General features: G+C 33.0%; 1 protein-coding gene across 1 annotated transcript in view; it reads left to right on the forward strand.

Annotated features, from left to right (window-relative positions):
- unc-13-4A (BAI1 associated protein 3) overlaps positions 1–21,694 on the forward strand; it is a 321,552-nt gene that overhangs the window by 275,332 nt on the left and 24,526 nt on the right. The window contains exons 7-11 of the mRNA XM_089633990.1: positions 8,892–9,058; positions 10,009–10,211; positions 12,450–12,623; positions 17,785–17,868; positions 21,282–21,443. Of these exons, the coding sequence (XP_089490116.1) occupies positions 8,892–9,058; positions 10,009–10,211; positions 12,450–12,623; positions 17,785–17,868; positions 21,282–21,443 (790 nt within the window). The remainder of the gene's footprint in view (positions 1–8,891; positions 9,059–10,008; positions 10,212–12,449; positions 12,624–17,784; positions 17,869–21,281; positions 21,444–21,694) is intronic.

Genomic DNA, 21,694 nt, shown 5'->3' on the forward strand with positions numbered 1-21,694 from the left:
GCCAAGACCGAGTTGTTTGGCGGTCCGTCCTCTCTGCCTACCCCTGCGGGGAAACGGCGTGATGGTTAGTTAGTTAGTTGGTTAGAATGATCAGATCAATATTAACATCAACATTAAAGTCAGACAACTTCATTAATTTTTAATTTTTCATACAATTGTGGTTTACAGAGTATTAAGTTTATAATTTATATTCCTGTATTTTTTTAAATAGTATCTGTGTTAAAAAATATATGAGTTATACTCTCTTTGGCTCCGGACTAATGAAGTATACAAACATTTTAAAGTGGATATATTACAAAAGTGTTTGGCAATTGTTATTATGAAACCGATGTATCATTTGTCATCACATGGTGAATATCTTCGTTTGGTAAAAACATTATTGATTTGGTAATATTATAATTAGAAATATACTTTTTTCACTGTCAAAAGTGTTCTTGAGTTTAAAAAAATAGAACAGGCTTAGACATATAACGTCACTTACGGACTTTGTTTGAATATTACCACGGGTAATATATACTCACACTTAGGACAAAACTGCTTTGTAGAGTTACTTACTTATTTTCTCCAGACATAATTCTAAAACATTCCAGTATTCCAGTATATGCAGCACTTACCATCTGTCAAACTTTACGGTTCAACTATCGACAAAAGTAAAAGTTGGTAGTTCGGCCATTTTTCATATCTTTTTAAAAGCACCTTATTTTGTGAATAAATTTATTGAAGTCTTTTTTTTAACTCGACCATTTTGCATTTCGTCTGTCGGTATATTTGTTTGTACGTTCCGTTTCCGATTCCAGGTGGTGGCCGTTTTAATGGTTCAGTAAAGATTATCTTTCAAAAGTGTTTCGTGTTTATTTGGACTTAAGTTCTTAAGTTTTTAATCTAGATAAAAGAAAATTACATTTTCACTTTTTTAACCAGAAATAACTAATACATAAGATAACGATATTATTCACTTTCATTGTTTTGTTGATTGATCATAAAAGGGAACAATTTTTTTTAAATATACCTTATGATATTATTCACTTTCATTGTTTTGTTGACTGAGCATAAAAGTGAACAAATTTTTTTTTACACTTTTTTAATTTTTAATTTTGTCTGGGAGGCAATTATATATGTTGCTCTCCTCGTAACCAATGGATTGCTTGCCATAATTAGTATGTATGGTGTTTAAATGTATAATTATTCAGTAGGTACCTATCTGCTTTAATAAAGTTTGAAAAAAGTGTTGTCATTAAGATAGTGAAGTTTCTTTGGACAAATTATTTGTACAATTCCTTTATCAAGTTTAAAAAAAATGTACACACACACACAACATATGGTTTATAATTTGTCAGGAAGTTATTTAAGTATTATTTAACACATTTACAATTTGATGTTTTTTGAAAAAAATTAGTTTTGATTTATTAAATAAGAGAAATTAAAAAACTTACTTTTATAAACGCGAGGCTTACTGCTTGTTTCATTTATGTATCTTTCATTTATTTTATTGGGAAAACCTTTTAAAATTTTATTTTGGAATCTAGTATAAACAGGGTGTATCGGCACGTACCCGACAAACTTTAACCAGCTATTCCTTAGCACATTTGGAGTAAAAAATGTTATGGGCACTTGGCAGTCCGGTAACATTTTTTTTCAATTAAAAACAAAAAATTATAAAAAAATCCACACTCCGTCACTGTCATTGGCATTGTTTCTCGTGTTCAACAGCTGTTATTAACAAGTGTGTCAAAAAGCGTCTTCGCTCTTTCATACACAGTACATAATAATAGTTAAAAATGAGACGAATGGTGCCATGCCATTTCGTTGTGATTGTAAAAGCTCGCCAATGTAGGTACGTACGTATATTATTGAACGAAACTCGAATAAAATATTGCCAGATGGGTTTTCAAACTGTGACAAAGGATAAAACAGTGGTGACTGACATGTGGTGAAAATATGAATGGTAATTTATTTATTAAAAAAAAAAAATTACCGGACAGCAAAGTGCCCATAACATTTTTTACTCCAAATGTGCTAAGGAATAGCTGGTTAAAGTTTGTCGGGTACGTGCCGATACACCCTGTATATTCTAAAACTAATATAATAATATTCTATTCCCTAAGTAGTACTATTTTGAATTCACAACATTGATACATAACACATAAAAAACTACAAAATACTTTTATCTTCCTTAACATTTAAAAGGAGTTCATTGAATATTTTGAAACGTTTGTAAAAAATATTGTTTTATGTTTCCGATAAATTTGTCCTGAGAAGCCTAAAATCATTGCAGCTTCTCGTAGGATAGCCTTAAACCAAAAGAACACTTTTTAACGTGTAATCTGGTAACATGTCACTTTTTTATCTTAAGTATAAATACTAGGGTATTATAGACTATATGGTGTCACACACTTATAAGATCGAGTTGGTTTTTTATCCTAGTATATCTGTTACAGCACAATATATCTCTGGTCTGGAGCCCCAAAATATCTGAAAAAAACCCTTGACTCTGTGCAGAAACGGGCGGTCCGTTTGATAGATTCCCCAATCTTAACAAACGGACTGCAATCTTTAGAGCACAGGCGTCAGGTAGGTATGCTGTCCTTGTTCTATCGGTATTACAATGGAAGATGCTCTGAGGAACTAGCGTCATTGATCCCTTCGGCACCGGTGCGTAGTCGGGATACACGCCAAACGCGCGCCCAACATTTGTACACAGTTGACACTTGTCACATGAGAACGGGTCGCTTCTACGATTCGTTCTTAAGTTCAACAGCTCGGCTGTGGAACGAACTGCCGGCCTCTGTGTTTCCTCCCTCCTACAACATGGGACTCTTCAAGACCCATGTTCACTCCTTCCTCTCCACAAAAAGACCCTCCACACAGCATCCCCAAAGATGACATAGGCCCTGAGGGAAATTATTTTCTTCAGGGCCTCCTGTGTGGAGGAAATATAAAAAAAAATAAAAAAAAATAGATTTCATCACTCTGTTCTGAATTATTTTAACTTGTGTTTTATTGCTCAGAAAAATTAACCTTGGAGGAAATAAAGATATTTTTCATTGGGGGAGAAAATCAACAGTCACATATTATATGTAAAATATGTTTAATAAATGAACGAATAAAATATTAATAAAGGTTTTCAATGATTTTACAATTTTTTTTTTTTTTTTTTTTTACTTTATTTATTTTCATTTCTTTACACATATTATACATATTAATAGATAGTATAAAATAACATAATATATAATACCAAATAGTTTACAAAAGAAATGAAAACCCACTAAGGCACTGACTACCTGAGTGTGGGTAATATAAAACGATTACTATATTTCAAGTACCTAAAGTATAATATACATTAGTAGAAAAAGTTTTTTTTTTGTTTATAGTTATTATAAAAAGTAAAGAGAAAACATTATGTACAATAGTTTATAAAGTTTCAGCAATTGAGTTGTAGAAAGGATAAATAAATTTATAGTAAAAGCGTTTCAATATCTGCGTCAATCAGCCATAATTTTACCTTTTTAATATATTCTATCTTTTTATTTATCATTTGAGTTTGTAGTGGTAGAAGGTTAAATGTACGAGGACCAATGAAACTGCTATGCGTCTGCATTAATTTAGTATTGGTTTGGGGGGTGTAAAATATATTATTTGTTCTTTTGCTCATTCTGTTTTCATTTATTTTGAAATTGTTTTTGTTTTTAAATAGATATTTCATAGTTTGTAATATAAATAATTTACGAATGTTAAATAATTTAGATTCCTTGTATAATAGGTCGGTCGAAAATGTTTTATTTTTGTTATATATGACTTTAATTATGTGCTTTTGAATTATTTGTAGAGGCTTAATAAATGTATCAGGTGCACCACCCCATCCTATTATGCCATACGTGATTGCAGATTGCACCAGGGAGAAGTAGATCATTTTCAATTTTTCAGCGTTTAAAATTTCCTTGAGTCTATAAAATATGTAGGTTAGATATCTTAGTTTAGAAGTGGTTTGATTAATATGAGATTTCCAATTAAGATTAATATCTATTGAAACTCCTAAATATTTTATATTTTTGACATTAGCGAGTTCGTTGCACAGGAAGCACATTTCTTGATTGCAAGTTGTATTATGGATTCTAATTTTAAGGTTGTCTTTTGGTTTGTTTTTGATGTTTTTATAAAAAGGTAAGTAAAATGTTTTGCTGTAGTTTAAGACAAGTTTGTTGTATTTTAACCATTTTGAAACAAGTGAAATACATACACTTGCATTCGAAAAAGTTTCTGTCCAATTATTACCATCCACTATTATTGCCGTGTCATCGGCGTAAGAAACAATTTTACCAGGGATTACAAAATTACATAAATCATTAATATAAATTAAGAATAAAATCGGGCCAAGAACAGTTCCCTGCGGAACTCCGTTTTTTATCTGTGTTTCTGAACTATAATTATTCCCAATTTTTGTTTTTTGTGTTCTGTCTTTAAGATAGTTTGATAGTAATTTTAGTGTGTGTTTTTTGAAGCCCAGTTGAGTTATTTTTTTAACGAGTAAATTATGATTAACGGTGTCGAAAGCTTTTCTTAAATCTAGGAATATGGCAAGACATTTCTTTTTTTTATCGATAGATGTATAAATATTTTTTGTCAATTCATATATGGCATCCTCAGTGCTTAGATCTTTACGAAAGCCGTATTGGTTTTTCGATAGAATTTTATATTTTTCTAAGTGTTCAATGACTCTAAATTTGATGCATTTTTCGAATATTTTTGATAGGTTTGAAACAAGGGATATTGGTCTGTAATTGTCTAATTTATGCGTATCCCCAGATTTATGAATAGGAATTATAGTGGAGATTTTAAACTGTTCTTGAAAATGACCATCTTTGAGGCATATATTAAAGATATGTTGTAATGGCGTTAATACATGTTGTTTTATTTTTTTAATGTATCACATGATAGGCCATCATTTCCCTTAGAGTTGGATGGTTTTAGGTTATCAATATATTTTTAATTTCATTAAATGTAATAGGAGAACAATATTCTATTGAGTTAATTGAATCGTTATTAGAGTCTAATTGAGGAGATGTCTCCATATAATCATGATTAACATTAATGCCGGAAGATTGAAGTACCTCGTCTACTATATTTGTAATGAAGTTATTAAAACATTCTGCAATGGTCGATTTGTTAGTTATTATTTCATTATTTATTTTAACCTCATTTACAATATTTGAAGACATAATTTTTTTGTTGGCAATTTCATTTATAATATTCCAAGTTTTTTTAGTATTATTTTTAGCATTTTCAATTTGTTCACAATAGTATTTCTTTTTGCAGTTTCGTATCAGTCTATTTAGTAAGTTTCGGTACATTAGATATTTTGTTTTCAGATAAGGCATTGTTCTGAGATTATTATTTTGGCAATCCATTTGATATTTTACCATTTCTCTATATAATTTATCCCTTTGTTTAATTGATATAATTAATCCAACTGTAATCCAAGGTTTAATTTTTTTATATTTTCTGTTAGTGACAACTATTTTACTTTCACTTTTTAGAATATACTCTCTAAGAGTATTATAGAAATTCTCTAATGCTAAATGTGGATTTTCTATTGATATTACATTTTCCCAGTTTTCTGACTGAAGTAAAGAGTTTAGAGTTTTATAATCAATGTCTACTTTTTCTAGAGTTACAGAATTTTGGTTTAGAGGTGTATTTTTGAAATGGTGTCCATAAAAGGTCGGGTAATGATCTGTGATATTAGTTTCAAGAATTGAAGAGATAATATTGGTCGCCTTGTGCGACTTGACAAATATGTGGTCTAAACATGCAGAGTTACTTAAGGTTACTCTAGTTGGTGAGCTAATATATGACGTATATCCAGAGCTTGATAAACAATCTAGATACTCATTTTGACAATTTACATTTATATTGTTATCATTAATATTTATATTAATATCACCTGTCAAAATGGAAAAAGTAAAATTGTTTCTGTCAAGATTTCTAACAAAAGATTTTAGTTCTTTTACAAATAAAAAATCATTTAATGATGGGGATCTGTATATGGCTAGTACGTGATATTTATAGTTGTTTTGAAAAAAGGTTAATTTTATTGCATTGGCTGACTTAAATTCAATAAATTCAGTGGCAACATTTTTCAGAGTATTATGAAAGAAGACAGTGACTCCATCATGACCAGTATGCTTACAGGCAGAGGAAATTGTGGTATATTCTGATAAGTTATATGGAATAACATCTTTCATTTGTGTTTCAGTCAAAACAATTACGCTTGGAGAAAAATCTAGGTTATCAATAAGGATACAGAGCTCATCGAAGTGTTTCCTTAAACTTCTAATATTCATATTTAAAATAGAGAAATTAACATTTTTTAAAAGTAGATTTAGTTCATTTGGGTTTGTACATTTATAATTTTCATGTATATGGTTTTCTTCAGCCATGTTAAAGGTTGATTGGTGTTTGCTATGTGGTGTTATTATTATTTATTCGGAAGGGATGTCTTCTGAGCTGTTTATTTGTATGATGGGAGATTTTTCATTTTTTCTCATCCAAATTTTTCCGTTCTTTGCCCAAATAAATTTGTACCCAAGCCTTGAAGATTTAGCAAGGTAAAGTAGATGTTTATTGTATTGGGTCAGTTGTTCGTTAATATATATTGTGTTGTTTTCTTCAAAATTTATGTTTTTTGCACATAAAATACCATATTTCTTTTTATGTGTTATGATTACGTCTTTACTATCTTTGTTTTGTAGACAAACTACTATGGGAGGATTTTTGTTCGGGTTTTTATTTTTGCTTCTGAAAATATTTGCCACTTTAATAGTTTCTTTATCACATTTGAGTGTTTCCAATATATTATTAAATACTTTTGTGATATTTTCATTTTCCTTCAAAGGAACACCCTGTATTTCGACGTTATTTTGTTTTTCATTTTGCTCCATTTTATTAATATGTAGTTTTATTTCTTTATTTTCTGCTTGAAGTTGTTTAATCAATAATTCTTTGCTTTTGTTTTTTTCTTCATATTCGTCTAGTTTCTCACAACAAAATTCGACGGACTTCTTAAGTTCTTTTATTTGTTCATTAAAAGATTTCATAAGTTGACTGGTTAATTCATTAAATTTTTTTTCAATGCATTTGATCATTTTATTAGTCATTGTGTCTTCTTCTTCTGAGTCGCTAGATGGCGCCTTTTTTTGAGGTTTCTTTTGCTTATTCATTTTGAAGAAAGGTTCGATGATCGGATATTTTAAATTTAAAAATAAAAATGTACGAATTTATTTATAAAATAACTTTTTTTGGGCTTCAGTAGGATTCGATCCGACTTCACTGGAATGTCTGCATTAACTCGTCCAGCTGTTTATACCACTGACCCACGAACGGCGCAAGGCGATGCGTGGATTTATCAGATTATAATAGGAACCGAGCAGCAAAAAAAATAAAAATAGTTGTTTATTGTTGTGTTCATTGATTGCTGTTAATTTTTTAATTTTTTTTTAGAGAGATGAGTCCTATTTCACTGATTCAAAAACACTTCGTATGATAATTTAATTATTGTTAGCTAATTTTATATCAATAGAATTTGATGTATTTCGCTAGAAAAATTTTAATCGTAGCTGGTAAAATACATTGAGCTGTCACTTTTTGATTTTCACTTCACTTTATCATTGGATCACAAATGTTTTTAATGTTTCTCAGTACACAAGTCACTTTTGAGTTAAATTGAATTGAAATCCTTCACTGTAAATACTTCAAACACCGCAAAAACTTTTTACTTTCTATTTCATGGGTTAAAAATCATATATTTTTAATGTTAGTTGGGAGCGATTAATTTGCGTATATACTGTGTAAGGTACTTTTGTAACTTTTGTAACATTGAATTATAAGTAAACGTAGAAGAAAAAATAATAACTCTAGCCTATGGGGATGTGATAGTGTGGGTAGAGTAATATGTATTGTTTGAATGTTATTTATTGATTTTAGGTTTGAAGTTGTGAGGTTCCGGGTTATGGGGAACGGTTGCGCTACCTTTTTCATACACAACTTCGAAGAACCCTTCATCACTTTTGTTCAGTTTGCACTGTTATCAAAAATATTGTCAAAAACGCTAACCAGATTTTTACTTAATTTCTTACGCCAATCATAGGAAAATTGAGAGAACTCGATATTTCGAAAACACTTTCGTTTTATTTTAGAATTTTTTAGTAAAACTGTACCTTCACTTTTATCTTGTTCGTATAATAAAAATAAGAAGTAATTTTTTAAGTTTTCTGAAAAACTGATTGTTATGATAGCGGCGCGAAATATGAATTATTCATGTTGGATATTTTTAGGATTTTATTAATGGATTCCTGCATAATTATTTGAAGCAAACTGGAAATAATTACAATTTCTCCATCTAACGCCAAATAAGTATTTCTGCATGATAGAAAAAAGATAAAAATACTTACATAAAATATGGACGTCCGGTCATATATGACCCTAAAACGGTGGAGGGGTTAAATTTGGATTTGATACCAAAATTCACAACCAAACTTAAAAATTATATTTTAATCAAAAGGTGTAGTAAATATTTGCTATAACTTTTGATTAAAAAATAGCCGTTCCTCTTAAATCAGTCGAATTAACTGCAAGAAATGTTAAAAATCTATGAAACGCGTTAAACGAATTTTTTGTGTTTTGTTTTGAATTAGTATTGAGTTGAGCGATATTGCATTGAGGATATCGAACAATATATCTTTTGAAGAAAGCAATGCGTGTTTTTCTTTTAATTTTTAGGTAATTGTTTTATGGAGTTCTAACATAAAGTAAAAATTTCAATGTATCAGTAACACCAAAATGTAAGTTACCAACTTCTGCCAGTAACCCAACGATATATTTATCTGTTGTTGCAGGATCCGTAAACGTCCCTTTGCATGAGATTCCTTCCACGGGCATGGAGGGCTGGTTCAAACTCGAGGCTCGTTCGCAGCGCTCCTCGGTGCAGGGCCGCATCAGACTGCGACTGTGGCTCAGCACACGCGAGGACCGGGGCACCTCGGAGGAGGATAACTGGACCGAGGTAAGGACCTGTGTTATGTGTAAAAATCCTTCTAGGCATTGTCGTATTTAGGCCTATGCAACTAGGTAGCTGCCCGCAACGGCAATATTTATAGTCGAAGTATTTCTCTGCGAATTAATCAAAATTATAATTTTTTAAGTGAACAACTATGAGAATAGCTTTGTGTACAATGAAATTGGAAAGGAATCTGACTTACCTTATTTTTAACTGCACGTTTGGTGAGAATCAGATCTCCCAGGCACTGAGGAATCACTCGGTTCATCACCGTACAAGTTTCCGTAATAGACGGACTGGTATAATTATTGTTCATATAATATAATATTTATAACTTGTATATGAGTAGTTTAGCAGGTTTCAATGTTAATAAATAAATTTCACAAATTAAATTTTTGAGATTTTTTTGGATATATTGCACAAATTTGTTTTGACAAATGTTGGCCATTTTTAAAAACAATTTTTTCGTTGAATTTGTCCAATTTTATCCTGAAAATAGACTACCCTATTTTGCCACTTCGTTTCCGATTCACGTCCAATAAGCAGTTTTATTGTTAACAAATTATTATAAGCAATTATTAGTCGCTTGAAATATCCACACAAATTGAAAATATCTCCCGAGTAAAAATAAATGCCGCTGATGGGAATATTTTCAATTTGTAAGGATATTTCAAGCGACTAATTATTGCTTATAATAATTTGTTATCCTTTATGCTATGCATAAAAAAGCTTGCCTTATAAAACATTAGTTTATCATTAAAAAAAAATATATATATTGTTAGTAGGATCTGCGTTCTGTTTTCATATTTATGGAAAAATAGTATTAATATCATTTTACATTTTCAGTTTGAAGTTCACCCAGGAAAGAACATACAGTTTTTGTTTTTAATATGCTTAGTGCGTCTAATATGACGTACCGTAAGCTTACTTACTAAAGAAATTTATTACTTTGCCAGGTTCGCCAGCAGGAGCAACTCTTCGCCCTGTTCCTCGGGCACGAGTGCAGGCAAGCCGGGGGCGGCGGAGGCCCGCTGTCCGGCCCTGCAGCCACCATCCTACACCAGCACGCCGTGCAGGGAGATCTATCCGCCCTGCAGGTGGCCCTGGCACACTGGGCGGGGGCGGCCACACAGAACACGGAAAAGGGACTGGATCCCAGGTACGTGCTTCTGTAGCCTCTGGGTATCTTGTGGATAGGTTTAGAATGTAGCGCAAGATGGAACAGCAGTTTTTCCTATTAGTACAAGTAAAACAAAATCAACAAAAATCATGCATTCATAAAATTTTTTTTTTTTGTATTAGGCAATTCACCCTAAAGAGAGTGCTATGTGTATTCATAAAATTTGCTCATACATTCTTCTTAGCAGTAGACACGAAGATCTGCAGAGTCCACCCAAATGAAGTGATGGAACACCCCTCTAGGAGGTTAACCTTTGTTATTTTATTTTATTTTTACGTTTCTAAAAACCTTTCTCTTCTCACCAAATATTGATTCTATCGACTTGGGAGTAGTCTCATTCGATTAAACAAGAAATGGAAACATACTTAATTCAACCTAGTTTTTTCTAGCTATGTATTTTTCAAAAATTTCTCCTCTCCCTCTTCCCTATAGAAGTGCGGGCTCCAGCCCAGAGGCAACTTCCAAATTCAATTTTTGAACGTATATTGTCTATTATTTTTGTTATTATATTTAGAATGATAGGTTTATATTTTATGCATAAAATATACATTTTTTATAATTCTTACATGAATTAAAAATCATTCGCCAAGTTTATATTTCACCAGGTTACCTAAATTTTGATCTGCATTTTAAAATGCAAAAATCCAATACACTAACACATTTTTTTTGGATTCTCCATATATTTGAGATAGATAATTATTTGGCTTTCACATATCGTTTAAAGAAATAAAATTCGTTGAATATTTGAGTAAATTTCCCTATAATCTGGAAGACATAATTGATACGCACAAATTTTTCAAATCACTCTGAATCAATAACAATGAGAAAATTATATCAGTAGCCTGGTAGGAAAATAATGCACTTTAATGGTTATTTCGTTAGAATTAGAATTGTTTAGTCACTTGTCGGCCATTGTTATTGTTATGAAAGTTTTAATTTTAGTTTTTCTTCTTCTTCTATTTAACGCAAACTAAGAAACTCTTTTAGGTTCTTAGTTCATAAATATGGTTTAATTAAATTAAAATAAAAAAGGTAGCCCCAAAGAGCCTATTTAATATTTTGTTTAAACATGGCGCGAAGAAAAGTCCTCAAACTATCCGTATTTTAAAAAAAATGCTATTAGAACTTAAATCGTTGTGTTTCATATTTGCCTAATTTATACGAAGTGTTTTTTTAAATATAACAAAGTACTTTTAAACTGTGTCCAGTATATCTGGATATTTACCAATTTTTATTTATTTATTATTAGTAATGTTCTCCAAAAAACTATCACAAATTTGAAGTACATCTAAGTATGAAAGGTCGTGGGATAGTTACTGAACTGTCTGTAAGTGACGTTGAAAATGTCGATGGTCAATGCAGAATCGTCAAGCATTTGAGTCGCTCTGTATTGGCGCGTTCTGATGGGCAAAGGTCCTCACCTTCGGGGTTTGAAAAATAGCATGGGATCCTCCACAAGTATACTTGTTAGGGACATATAAGTTAACCACTTTAAATATAAGTGAATTAAGTATAGTTCAAGAGAATTGTTTGAAAAAAATTTGCCTAAAAATACTTTTCTGCGTGCTTCTAAGATGTTGAAATCTAGCAGTCCTGTGGAACAAGAATGGATATACGAATAGATAGTACGTATATGCTCTCATACACAGATAACGCGTAGACCTCTTTAGAACTTTATTATTTCTGGGAAAAAATAATTGTAGCGTGGAATTTAAGATACTAAAGTATAGCAATTAAAATGATGGCATAACAAAAACCACGTTGTGCGCCAATGTAGCGTAAAAATGAAAGACACTATGAATTTATTAAAGTGTACGGAATAAGGAAGCTAATCTCAAATAAAAGATCCATAAAAAATGAATACTGTAATTTATTGTACGACATTATAATTGTTAGCATGAGACTAAAATTAATAATTACAGATAATCTCAGAGCGTGACTAACCTCTACGAAACATTAGTGCGTTGGTATTATTTTTACTGGTCGTCTTGCCGTCTCATTCTGTCAGCAAAACACGGAACAGCTGTTCATCCGTGTTGCCTATCATAAAGCATCTAGTCCTCTCCAAATATTAAAAATAACGGGGTACTTGATTTATCCCGTAACAATTTATATTTGGATTGAAACCATAGTATCACAAGTAACCTCAGTTTACTAATGTACAAGATGAATGAGTGGCGTAATTTTCTGGATTCTGACTTAAATATGATATTTCAGATACATGCATAAGCTGCTCTCTGAGCTGGAGAAGGTGTGGTGCGCCAGGAGCGTATCTAAAGAGGAGGAACAATGGCTGGCCGAGTCCTTCACCATCTTCCTGGAGAGGTCACTGCTGCAGATCAAGAAGCACAGGGAGCTTTTCCCGGCCCTGCATCCGCCATCACTCGTCAAGTAAATACAATACACATATTACATATCTGTTACAAACCGTTAATATCAGTGAGACTATGGCATCCCCAATTGGGGGATGTTGTGAGGCTGAAGGTAAGTGGGGAAGTGAAAGAGGAAGGTGGGGAAGTACCTGGCAATTCAGATCTAGTCACTAAACACGGCTAAAGCCATTTGGAGCAACGTTTCAATTCTGAATGGTGGTCTTACACCAGGGCGATACTGGTAGTATCTTCCACTCTGGAACGTGCCGCAAATATACTATATAATATTTTAATTAATTAATTGTGAAATAACACAAATTAATCAAATAAAATTTGTTTGCGCACGCCGGGTTCGAACCCGCGACCTTCGGAATGGCAGTCCAATGCGTTACCACTGGACTATGCCGGCCGTCACTGAACAACTTCACCAATTGCCCTCAAATGATAAGTGTTATAAATATCCGTGTCCCTGAATCTATTCGACTCCACTATATTTTCCACTGTGACAACCATGGCACTAACTATTCACTGTTCATATCACATATTTTCTATATATTCAAAACCTCTTCGTCGTGCATGAAAAAATAAATGATCAGTTATAAAAGAAACTGATACGTATTTCTGTATTAGGTATGTTTGCGACATAAGTTTTTATGGTACCTACTGATAAATATTAAATGTACTGATATTCCTTATATTTCCGCACTATGTAAAATATGTCTTTCATTTATGTTTTTAAAAGCCCCACGGCGTTCTATAATTTTCATAATTTGGCAGGCGTGTTTGGGAACTGCCGCTCCGGAAACCAATTATTGTATTACCAACGCCTCTGCCATAGGTCACCCCAAATGGTTCGTTACGTTTAGTTACTTAGCAGGGGTGCCCGGGTTCGTCGGGTGAGGTGTGTTCAGCCCACCAGCTGCGTGGCGTGCCAGATCGCCTTGCGCCGTAGTGCGAGGGATATATTCATAAATCCGTCACTTCTGAACACGCTGAACCCTATTTTCCTACCCAACCCTCATTTCGTCTCCTTCCTTTCCTTAAAATAGACCTCCCACACAGCATCCCAAAAGATGATATAGTCTCTCAGAATTTGAGAAGTTGTGATATTCTTATTATTTTATATGGTGGTGGAGCAAAGAGAAATATCCAAGGCATCCAGCACGGTAGATCCATAAAAGATAGATCGATTATGTCGATAATTTGTCGTCGTAGAAACAACAGTTCACGTCTTATAAATTAAAATACTTAGCTGTTGTGAATTATAGTTTGTTCATTGGATATCTGCAGCCATCTTCAGTAACGACGAAAAGTGACCAACATTATCGATAAAACCAAAACCTTTACAGATCGACCGTGATAGATTTCCAGGTCATGTGGATCACCAGCAATTCCGACAGGACATGAATTGTGCTGGCTAATTGTTCTGTATTCTGCACCGCACTGCATCCACACATCGTCAAATCTTTTAGACCCCATATGTGCATCACGTGAGCACCACAGTGTGGAAGCACCTTCTTTTATTGATGGGCGACCAAAAATTAATGGAGAATTCGAAATTATGCTTGTATTCACAATAAAGAAATAGTGTAACTTTTGAAGTAACATTTAAAATAATTAACTTAAGATTATTTAAGTCATACAAAGCTAGTAAATGGAATCGAGTAGATAATATTTTGATAAGTATTCCACTTAATGTATTTTTCTCCGTTTCGTGTTATTTTATGAAAGCCTGTATAATTTAGGACCTACTTACCGAGTGCGAGCGCGCTAAAATCTGTAAACGAATATTATAAATCAAAATCTTTCGAGAAGATTTTCAAACCAAATTCTGTGATAATAATCACTTTAAATCCTTGGTTATTCTAAGGACACCTGTATGGGAAACAGATCCTTCAAAATATGCGAGATAGAGCCTCCGGCTGCACGCTTCTCGCTAAGTGCCGGAGATGGAATTAGCAGGAGACGCTGCGTTAGATCTCTGACGTTCACAGAGAGGAAAGGGAATTGTGGGATTTTCAGATTAGGCAGTGGATTTAGCTCTCTTCCAATTTAATGTTTATTCCGTCTTAATTCCATGGCCAACTATTTATTACACCTTGAGATGGTTGGAATTCGTTTTATTTTCAGGTAGAACGTTACATTGATAGGTCTGCGAAATGTCATTTTAATGGTCGTTTAGTCGTCTGTGGAGAAATTCTACCGCGCATTTTTAAGGGTTTCAAAATACGCGTGGTAAATTTATTTTTTTACCAAATGCGACATCAAAAACCATATTTTTTCACATTTATATTATGATATGTGTTATTACACAATTGAGTCTTTCATAAAAACAATTCTTTGCATTAACCTTGCATTTTCTGCCTCTGTTGTAAGCCAATTTTCTAAAACGAAAAAAAACATTAAAAACAAAATAATACAACACGAAAACAAGATAAAGTATTTTTTATTGCAGTAATTTTCGTTTGACAATAATAATGATGAATAGCATTGGCCTGATGAATTGGAGTCATTTTCGCTTTTGGGTTTTTATTTCTGATTTTAGGATATTGTCAGTGATTGGCAAAGAACCATATACGAGGCATATCCAGAAAGTAAGTGTACTGAGGCTCTCACGACCGAATGAATTTTATTTTCGATATGTTGGCTACACTTACGTGTAGCCTGACTCTTCCCCTCCGCAACGAGACCTGTTCAAGGTCAGTACGTTGAGAAGTGTTAACGCGACAACACGTTTCGTGAAAAATGTCAATCCAATCTCCCGCCAAATGCGAAATACGCGGCGTCATCCGTTATCTCGTTTGGAAGGAAAAACCTCCGTTTGAGGTTTATAATGAGGTTAAAACTGCATATGGTGATAAAGCTATGAATTGTACAAGTGTGTACAAGTGGTATCGCGAGTTTTAAAACGGTTTTCACCTCTTCATCCTCCACCAAAAAGTTCAAAACCACAATTTCAGCCAAGAAAATCGTGGCATCCGTGTTTTGGGACTGTCAAGGCATAATTTTGATTGAATATCTGCCTCAAGTGGAGACCATCAACTTTGCAAGATACTGTGAGACCCTAAAAAAATTGCGGAAGGCGATTCACAACAAGAGGAGAGGCATGCTGACAAAGGGAGTCAGCCTGCTGCACGACAATGCCAGATCACACACGGCCAACGCCACGAAGGAACTGCTTGCTTCGTTTAAATGGGATATCCTGAACCACCCTGCGCATTCCCTTAACCTAGCACCTTCAGATTATTATATCTTTACCTCCCTGAAGCTGTACATGGGTAGAAAAAGGTTTTTAACCGATGAGGAGGTAAAGGAGGAGGTGGAAAAGTGGACGAAGGTGTTGGCGGGAAACTACTTCGAGGAAGGCATCAAAAAGTTGATCCCCCGCTTCACCACCTCCATTGAGAGGAATGGCGACTATGTCGAAAAATAGCTTACATATGTACTACGGTAACCATGTAATTTTTTTGTTTCAATAAAAAGATTTGTAACCTAAAAAAATTCAGTACACTTACTTTCTGGATACGCCTCGTAGATCTCTATTACGTCTTTTTTATTATTTATTTGTATATATGGAACTATATTCCTGGAATCTACGTTTTCCGTATTGCGATGCCGTAAACAAACAGTTTTGTAAGCACGTAAGTCAATGTGAGATGTTTAGAACATTGATGAATGAGTAGTCTAGAAAAGCATACAAACGTCCCTAATAATATTTTTAAAAATACCGACATATTATGGAAATAAATACAAATAGTAAATACTCTAGAATTTTATCTTAAGATATCAGTTCATGTAATGCCGTACCTGCTGCTTTATGGCATTATCGAGATCAATGTTTATACACACTTTAGCAAAATAAATATACTCGGTACTGGAATAATACTAATTCCATTAAATATTTGCTCTTGCTAAGGGTAAAGATTTCAAAATATCTTTATTTGAATTGAATTAATTTGGAATATAAGGAGTATTGATTGAGGATAATATTGGAGGCAAGGGTCTCGAAATGTAGCTTAATGATGTTTATTTTTCGAAGGAGATACCGAGAAGAGTCGCTTTTACAGGAAAGATAATCGTGCCAATCGCTGGTTGAATCTCAATTTGTTGACCAATGAAATCTTGAAAAGTAAGGTTTTAATAATTTCAAACGGAAAACCATTAAATTAAAGAATGTATATTTGATCATAATTAGGGTTCTTCTAAGAAATGCAAAATATTTTATGAATTGATGGGATTTAAATAAAATTCTTATAATCATTAATCACACCCATAATTAATAATAAATAAGGCATAAGTCGCGCAATTATAGTTGACTTAAACAAGTTCCGGAGTGATTTATTTATTTACACCAAAAAAACATTTAAAAAACACCAAATTTTATTGATCTGCGATGGGAATTCTTGTTTTGGATTTTTTTCAGTAAATTAGTGTGACATCGAGAAATTTATATCTGAGAGTGATTTTGAGTTTCAAAATTGGAATTGATTTGTCAAGAATTCAGACTATCCCGTGAGTAAACGAGTGTAAATAATAAAATTTTGCTGGTGTGTTTGTAACAGTAACATTTGGTAACATTCTAAAATGATTATTTAAATTTAAAGATTGATTGATTCAAAGCTAGCATAGTGAAAAAAGAATAAGTAAGAATTATGTATTTTTGAATTTAGAATGTTACTGTTATAAATAACACCGAAATTTTATTATTTACACTCGTTTACTCACGGGATAGTCTGAATCCTTGACAAATCAATTCCAATTTTAAAAATAACATTACATAATAATTTTATAACACAACTAGCATAACTTACCCATGAAAAATCATGTATACAATTCAAAAATTTTTCGGTTAAAATATCATAGTTAAAATGTCATAGTTAGGTACCTTCTTGAATTCTTAACACATTCAGTTAAAATTTTTAAAATGACACCTATATTCAAAGCAAATCCATGTTCGTTCAACCAGAGTTACACGGACAGACGCACAACTTAAATTACGTTTTTTTACTAATTGGATAGTATAATTTAATTGTGGCAAACAATTAGCTAACAGCTTTCTAAAACAAAAATTAATTAGTTCAGCTCTCATCCGCCTTCCAATCGTGATTTAAATATCATTGCAAATTGAAAGTAACTTTATTTAGGAGTAAATTTAAAGTGAAATGGTTTTACTTTTCCAGATTAGAGGGACTCCTGCGCTGCCTGAATTTCCTCGCTCAGATGAAAGCCTTCTGGAAATGCTGTCCTTTCAACAAGGAAATACGGTTGGTACTTTTTTAATTCTTCCTTTAATCTGTCGCTAAATATCGCGGCTGCTCGCGAGGACTAATTATTTATTGAAGCGTAGCGGTGCTTATTTAAGGAATTAAAATTATTTTTCGAAATTTATTAAGTAAAACTTGCATTTTGATTATTCAATTTTTTTACGAAATTATTAATTAATTCATACACTGCTTAAATAATGTTTTACGAAAACAAAATACTTGGAGCAGTTGGATGATATTGTGTATTTAGGAAGTATGTATACGAGAGATGGAAAAGCCGACAGAGATATTGAAAGAATGGTAAATGTAGATAACTTCATCAATGGAGGACTGAACGCAGTTGGCGCCAACAAAAAAATGTTCAAAGAAGCGAAGTTAGCTGTCCACAATGGAGTGCTGGTACCTTCCCTAATGTATGGAAGTGAGTCATAGAACTGACAGAAAAGGGATTAAAGTAGATTGAATGCTGTTGAAATGAGATCCCTGTGGCGATGTGTGGTAAAACCATGTATGATCGTGTGAGGAATGTGGAGATCCGCAAAGTGTGTAAGGTGTGAAAACTGCGTGATGGTTAATTAGTTTATTAGTTAGTTGACTATATTTTCATCACGCTTTGAAGGCGTTTACATGAATACATTATTACACTACCGTGGTAAATAAAAACACAATTTCTTCCTTGACAGTCTTAAGGAAGACACTGTGTTTTTAGTTACCGAGGCAGTACCATCGAGTTGTTCAGGAGTACAATAATAAATATGAACGATAGAAGCAGGTACAATACAAATTGTCATAGAGTTATATTGTAAAGGAGTTCATTGACCGGTCAGTGGCTGAGGTGACATCGCGTTTGGGTCCCACCAAAACCTCCTAGAATCAAATCAGCCTCCTAAATTGTATCGGAACTTCCAAATATTTTATTTTAACTATTTTTTTTAAATTAACTAAAACATTTTAAAATGTTTTAATAAATATGAATAAATTTTAACATAATTATTTTTTTTCAAGTTAGAAGGCTGCTTTGAATGAGTATCCTGGCCTTGTGATCTAGGAAGTTTTGGTACCACCCAGGCGTAGTGGGTTCAATTCCTCGGCTGGCTAAGTCCTCCATCACAACACAAGCAACATTTTCCGCTTATTGTGGTGGCAGTAGGAGATTTTAAAAAATTGTCAGGTTATTCGTGATCGGGAGTGTTTGTCTTTCTTTTAAAAAAATAAAAATAAAATTAAGATTGTGTTTACTAAGAAAAGTACAAAATATGTACTTAACCCTTCAGGTCTCGGAGGGACTTTTCTAGCCACAAAAATCATATTCCATTATAGCCTCTGAAGGACAGATCTGACCGGGGCGTCAATACATTTTCTATAATGCATAGATATGTGATAAGTTCGTCATTGGAAAGATAAATAATTATTCTTCACAATTCTTCTTTTTATCAAATATTTATACATTATTACATAGATAATTTTTTTTTAAATTGTCAAAGTGCATGATTACAAATTTTGGCATTTTTTCATTGACAGTCGAAAGTTTAAAAAAATATATATTGTAGAAACGGTATAAAACTGAAGTAATAGTTTTATTACTTATTACCTACACGAAAAGGAATACGTTTTACAAATATCGAATTCTTTCAAAATTATGGACTTTCCCAGTCAAAATATCATGGTAAGTTTTTTTGTTAACATTTTCATGTTTGATATTAAAAAAAAATTTTTTTTGAAAGATCAATGTTGTCAAAGATAATTATATCTAGTTTTTTAATTTAGTATTTCTTTTAACGACAACGTCATAAATAAGTAATATGTAGCATATTTTAGATACCTCGGGAGCATTCCGAAATTCCAAGAAAATTCACCATTTCGTTGGGGCTTGTTGGTAAAAATATTTAAAAACCTGAAGGGTTAAGGTACAGACTGTGAAAGTAGTTACAGTTATTTATCTAAATACCAATTTATCAATCTAAGTTTTTACTTGAACATATCTGGTCACTAATATGGCTAAAGCCATTTTAATCAACATTTAGCTTCGAAATGGTGGCTTTTTCCAGAACAAATGATTTATTTTATGTGAATACCCCACAAAAGTCCTAACTGCTCCCAACCAAATAAAGCCAGTGAGACTATGGCATCTCCAATTGGGGTACGTTGTAAGGCTAAAGGTAATGGGGAGGGGTAGGATATGGGGAACAGGATGGTGGGGAGGGTAGGACATGGGAAGAGGAAGGTGGGGAGGTACCTGGCTTTCAGATCTGGTCACGAAACATTTTAATTCTGAATGGTGTTCTCACAGCAGGGCGATACTGAGAATATATTCCACTAGGAACCTCCCGCAAATATCTCTAAATAGTATAAAACAAAGTCACTATCCTCATCTGCCTGTTTGTGTACTTAGTTCTTTTAAGCTATGCAACGGAGTTTGATAGGATTTTCACTATCATTTAAATAATTTCTTGCGGAAGGTTTATATATATAATACATGGATATTATATCTATTGAAAGTACAGAAAAATCGAGCAACGCCGGGTAAACGTTAGCTAGTAGTTTATATTGTTTTTAATGAATAAATTGTGAAATCAATAAAAAAAAATTTGCTTGCACGTGATGGGATTTGAACCTGCGATACCTAACTTTACCCTTCAACCACAATACCCAAGACCAATAGGAAACCATTTTTTGTATTTCTTTGGCATTCACTATGTAACAATTTCTAGACATTTTTTGTTTTTAATGAGTTTTTATTATTCACAATGTACATTTGTTACGTATAAATTTTATTATAAAATTAGCGACCGGTTTCGACACGTCCGTGTCATTAACTAGCTATTTTAAAACTTTAAAAACGTTTAACTAGCTACTTTAAAACTTTAAAAACGTTTTAAAATAGCTAGTTAATGACACGGACGTGTCGAAACCGGTCGCTAATTTTATAATAAAATTTATACGTAACAAATGTACATTGTGAATAATAAAAACTCATTAAAAACAAAAATAGGAAACCATTTGTTGTTTAACTTTATTCCTCAAATTGTTAATACCATAAGTTGAGATTTCACAAACCACGTCTCGTTTGATTGACGATTAAGGAAAATTTGTAATTTTATACCTTTTAATGATCCCGTTAACCATTGATTCTCGTCCTGTATCAGCCTTAAATCAAATTATAATCAATCATCTAGCATGTCAGCATTGACTGCTAATAATAATTTGATTAAAATTTGAGGCTGGCCGAGATTTGGCGGTTAGCGGGGACCGTAAAAAGGATAAAAATTAATTTTGTATAACTTGAGAAACACCTCCACCTTTACCCTCTAGATCTGGCTGTTGGGACACTTAACACTTTAATTAATTTTACTCTCCAATAGAATCATATTTAGCCTAGATTTACCATAATTTCACTGTACTTCTGTCTCCAGAGGCGAGATAGTGGTGTCACTTCGCAAAGGCACCGCCGAGTGGTACGCCAGGCTAGCCCGAGAGGGGGCCCGGGGCTCCGCTACCCACCTGCTGGACCTCAGTACGGCCCTGTTGGTGGACCTGCAACAGGGCCTTACCTACTACCACCCTCTATTCGAAACGTAAGTACTTACGGCTATTTTAATTTACAATGCTTTGATATGAAGTAATACCACAGTGCATTATTTTTCCGTGACTAGTAAGTTATTGTACTGTGCTTGTTGACTTAGGATGCGATGTTTCAATCTCCGTCACATTTGATAGATGATCAAATCCAGTGGTGGTTCGTCGTCTATTTCACTGGGGTTCAGAATATCAATAGAAGTTATTGTATTTTTGTACCTATTTCATCAAATTTTACGGGCTTTTAAAT

This window comes from Hesperophylax consimilis, chromosome 7 (genome assembly GCF_061612785.1).
Source record: "Hesperophylax consimilis isolate HC1 chromosome 7, BYU_Hcon_1.0, whole genome shotgun sequence".
NCBI classification, from domain to species: Eukaryota; Metazoa; Arthropoda; class Insecta; order Trichoptera; family Limnephilidae; genus Hesperophylax; species Hesperophylax consimilis.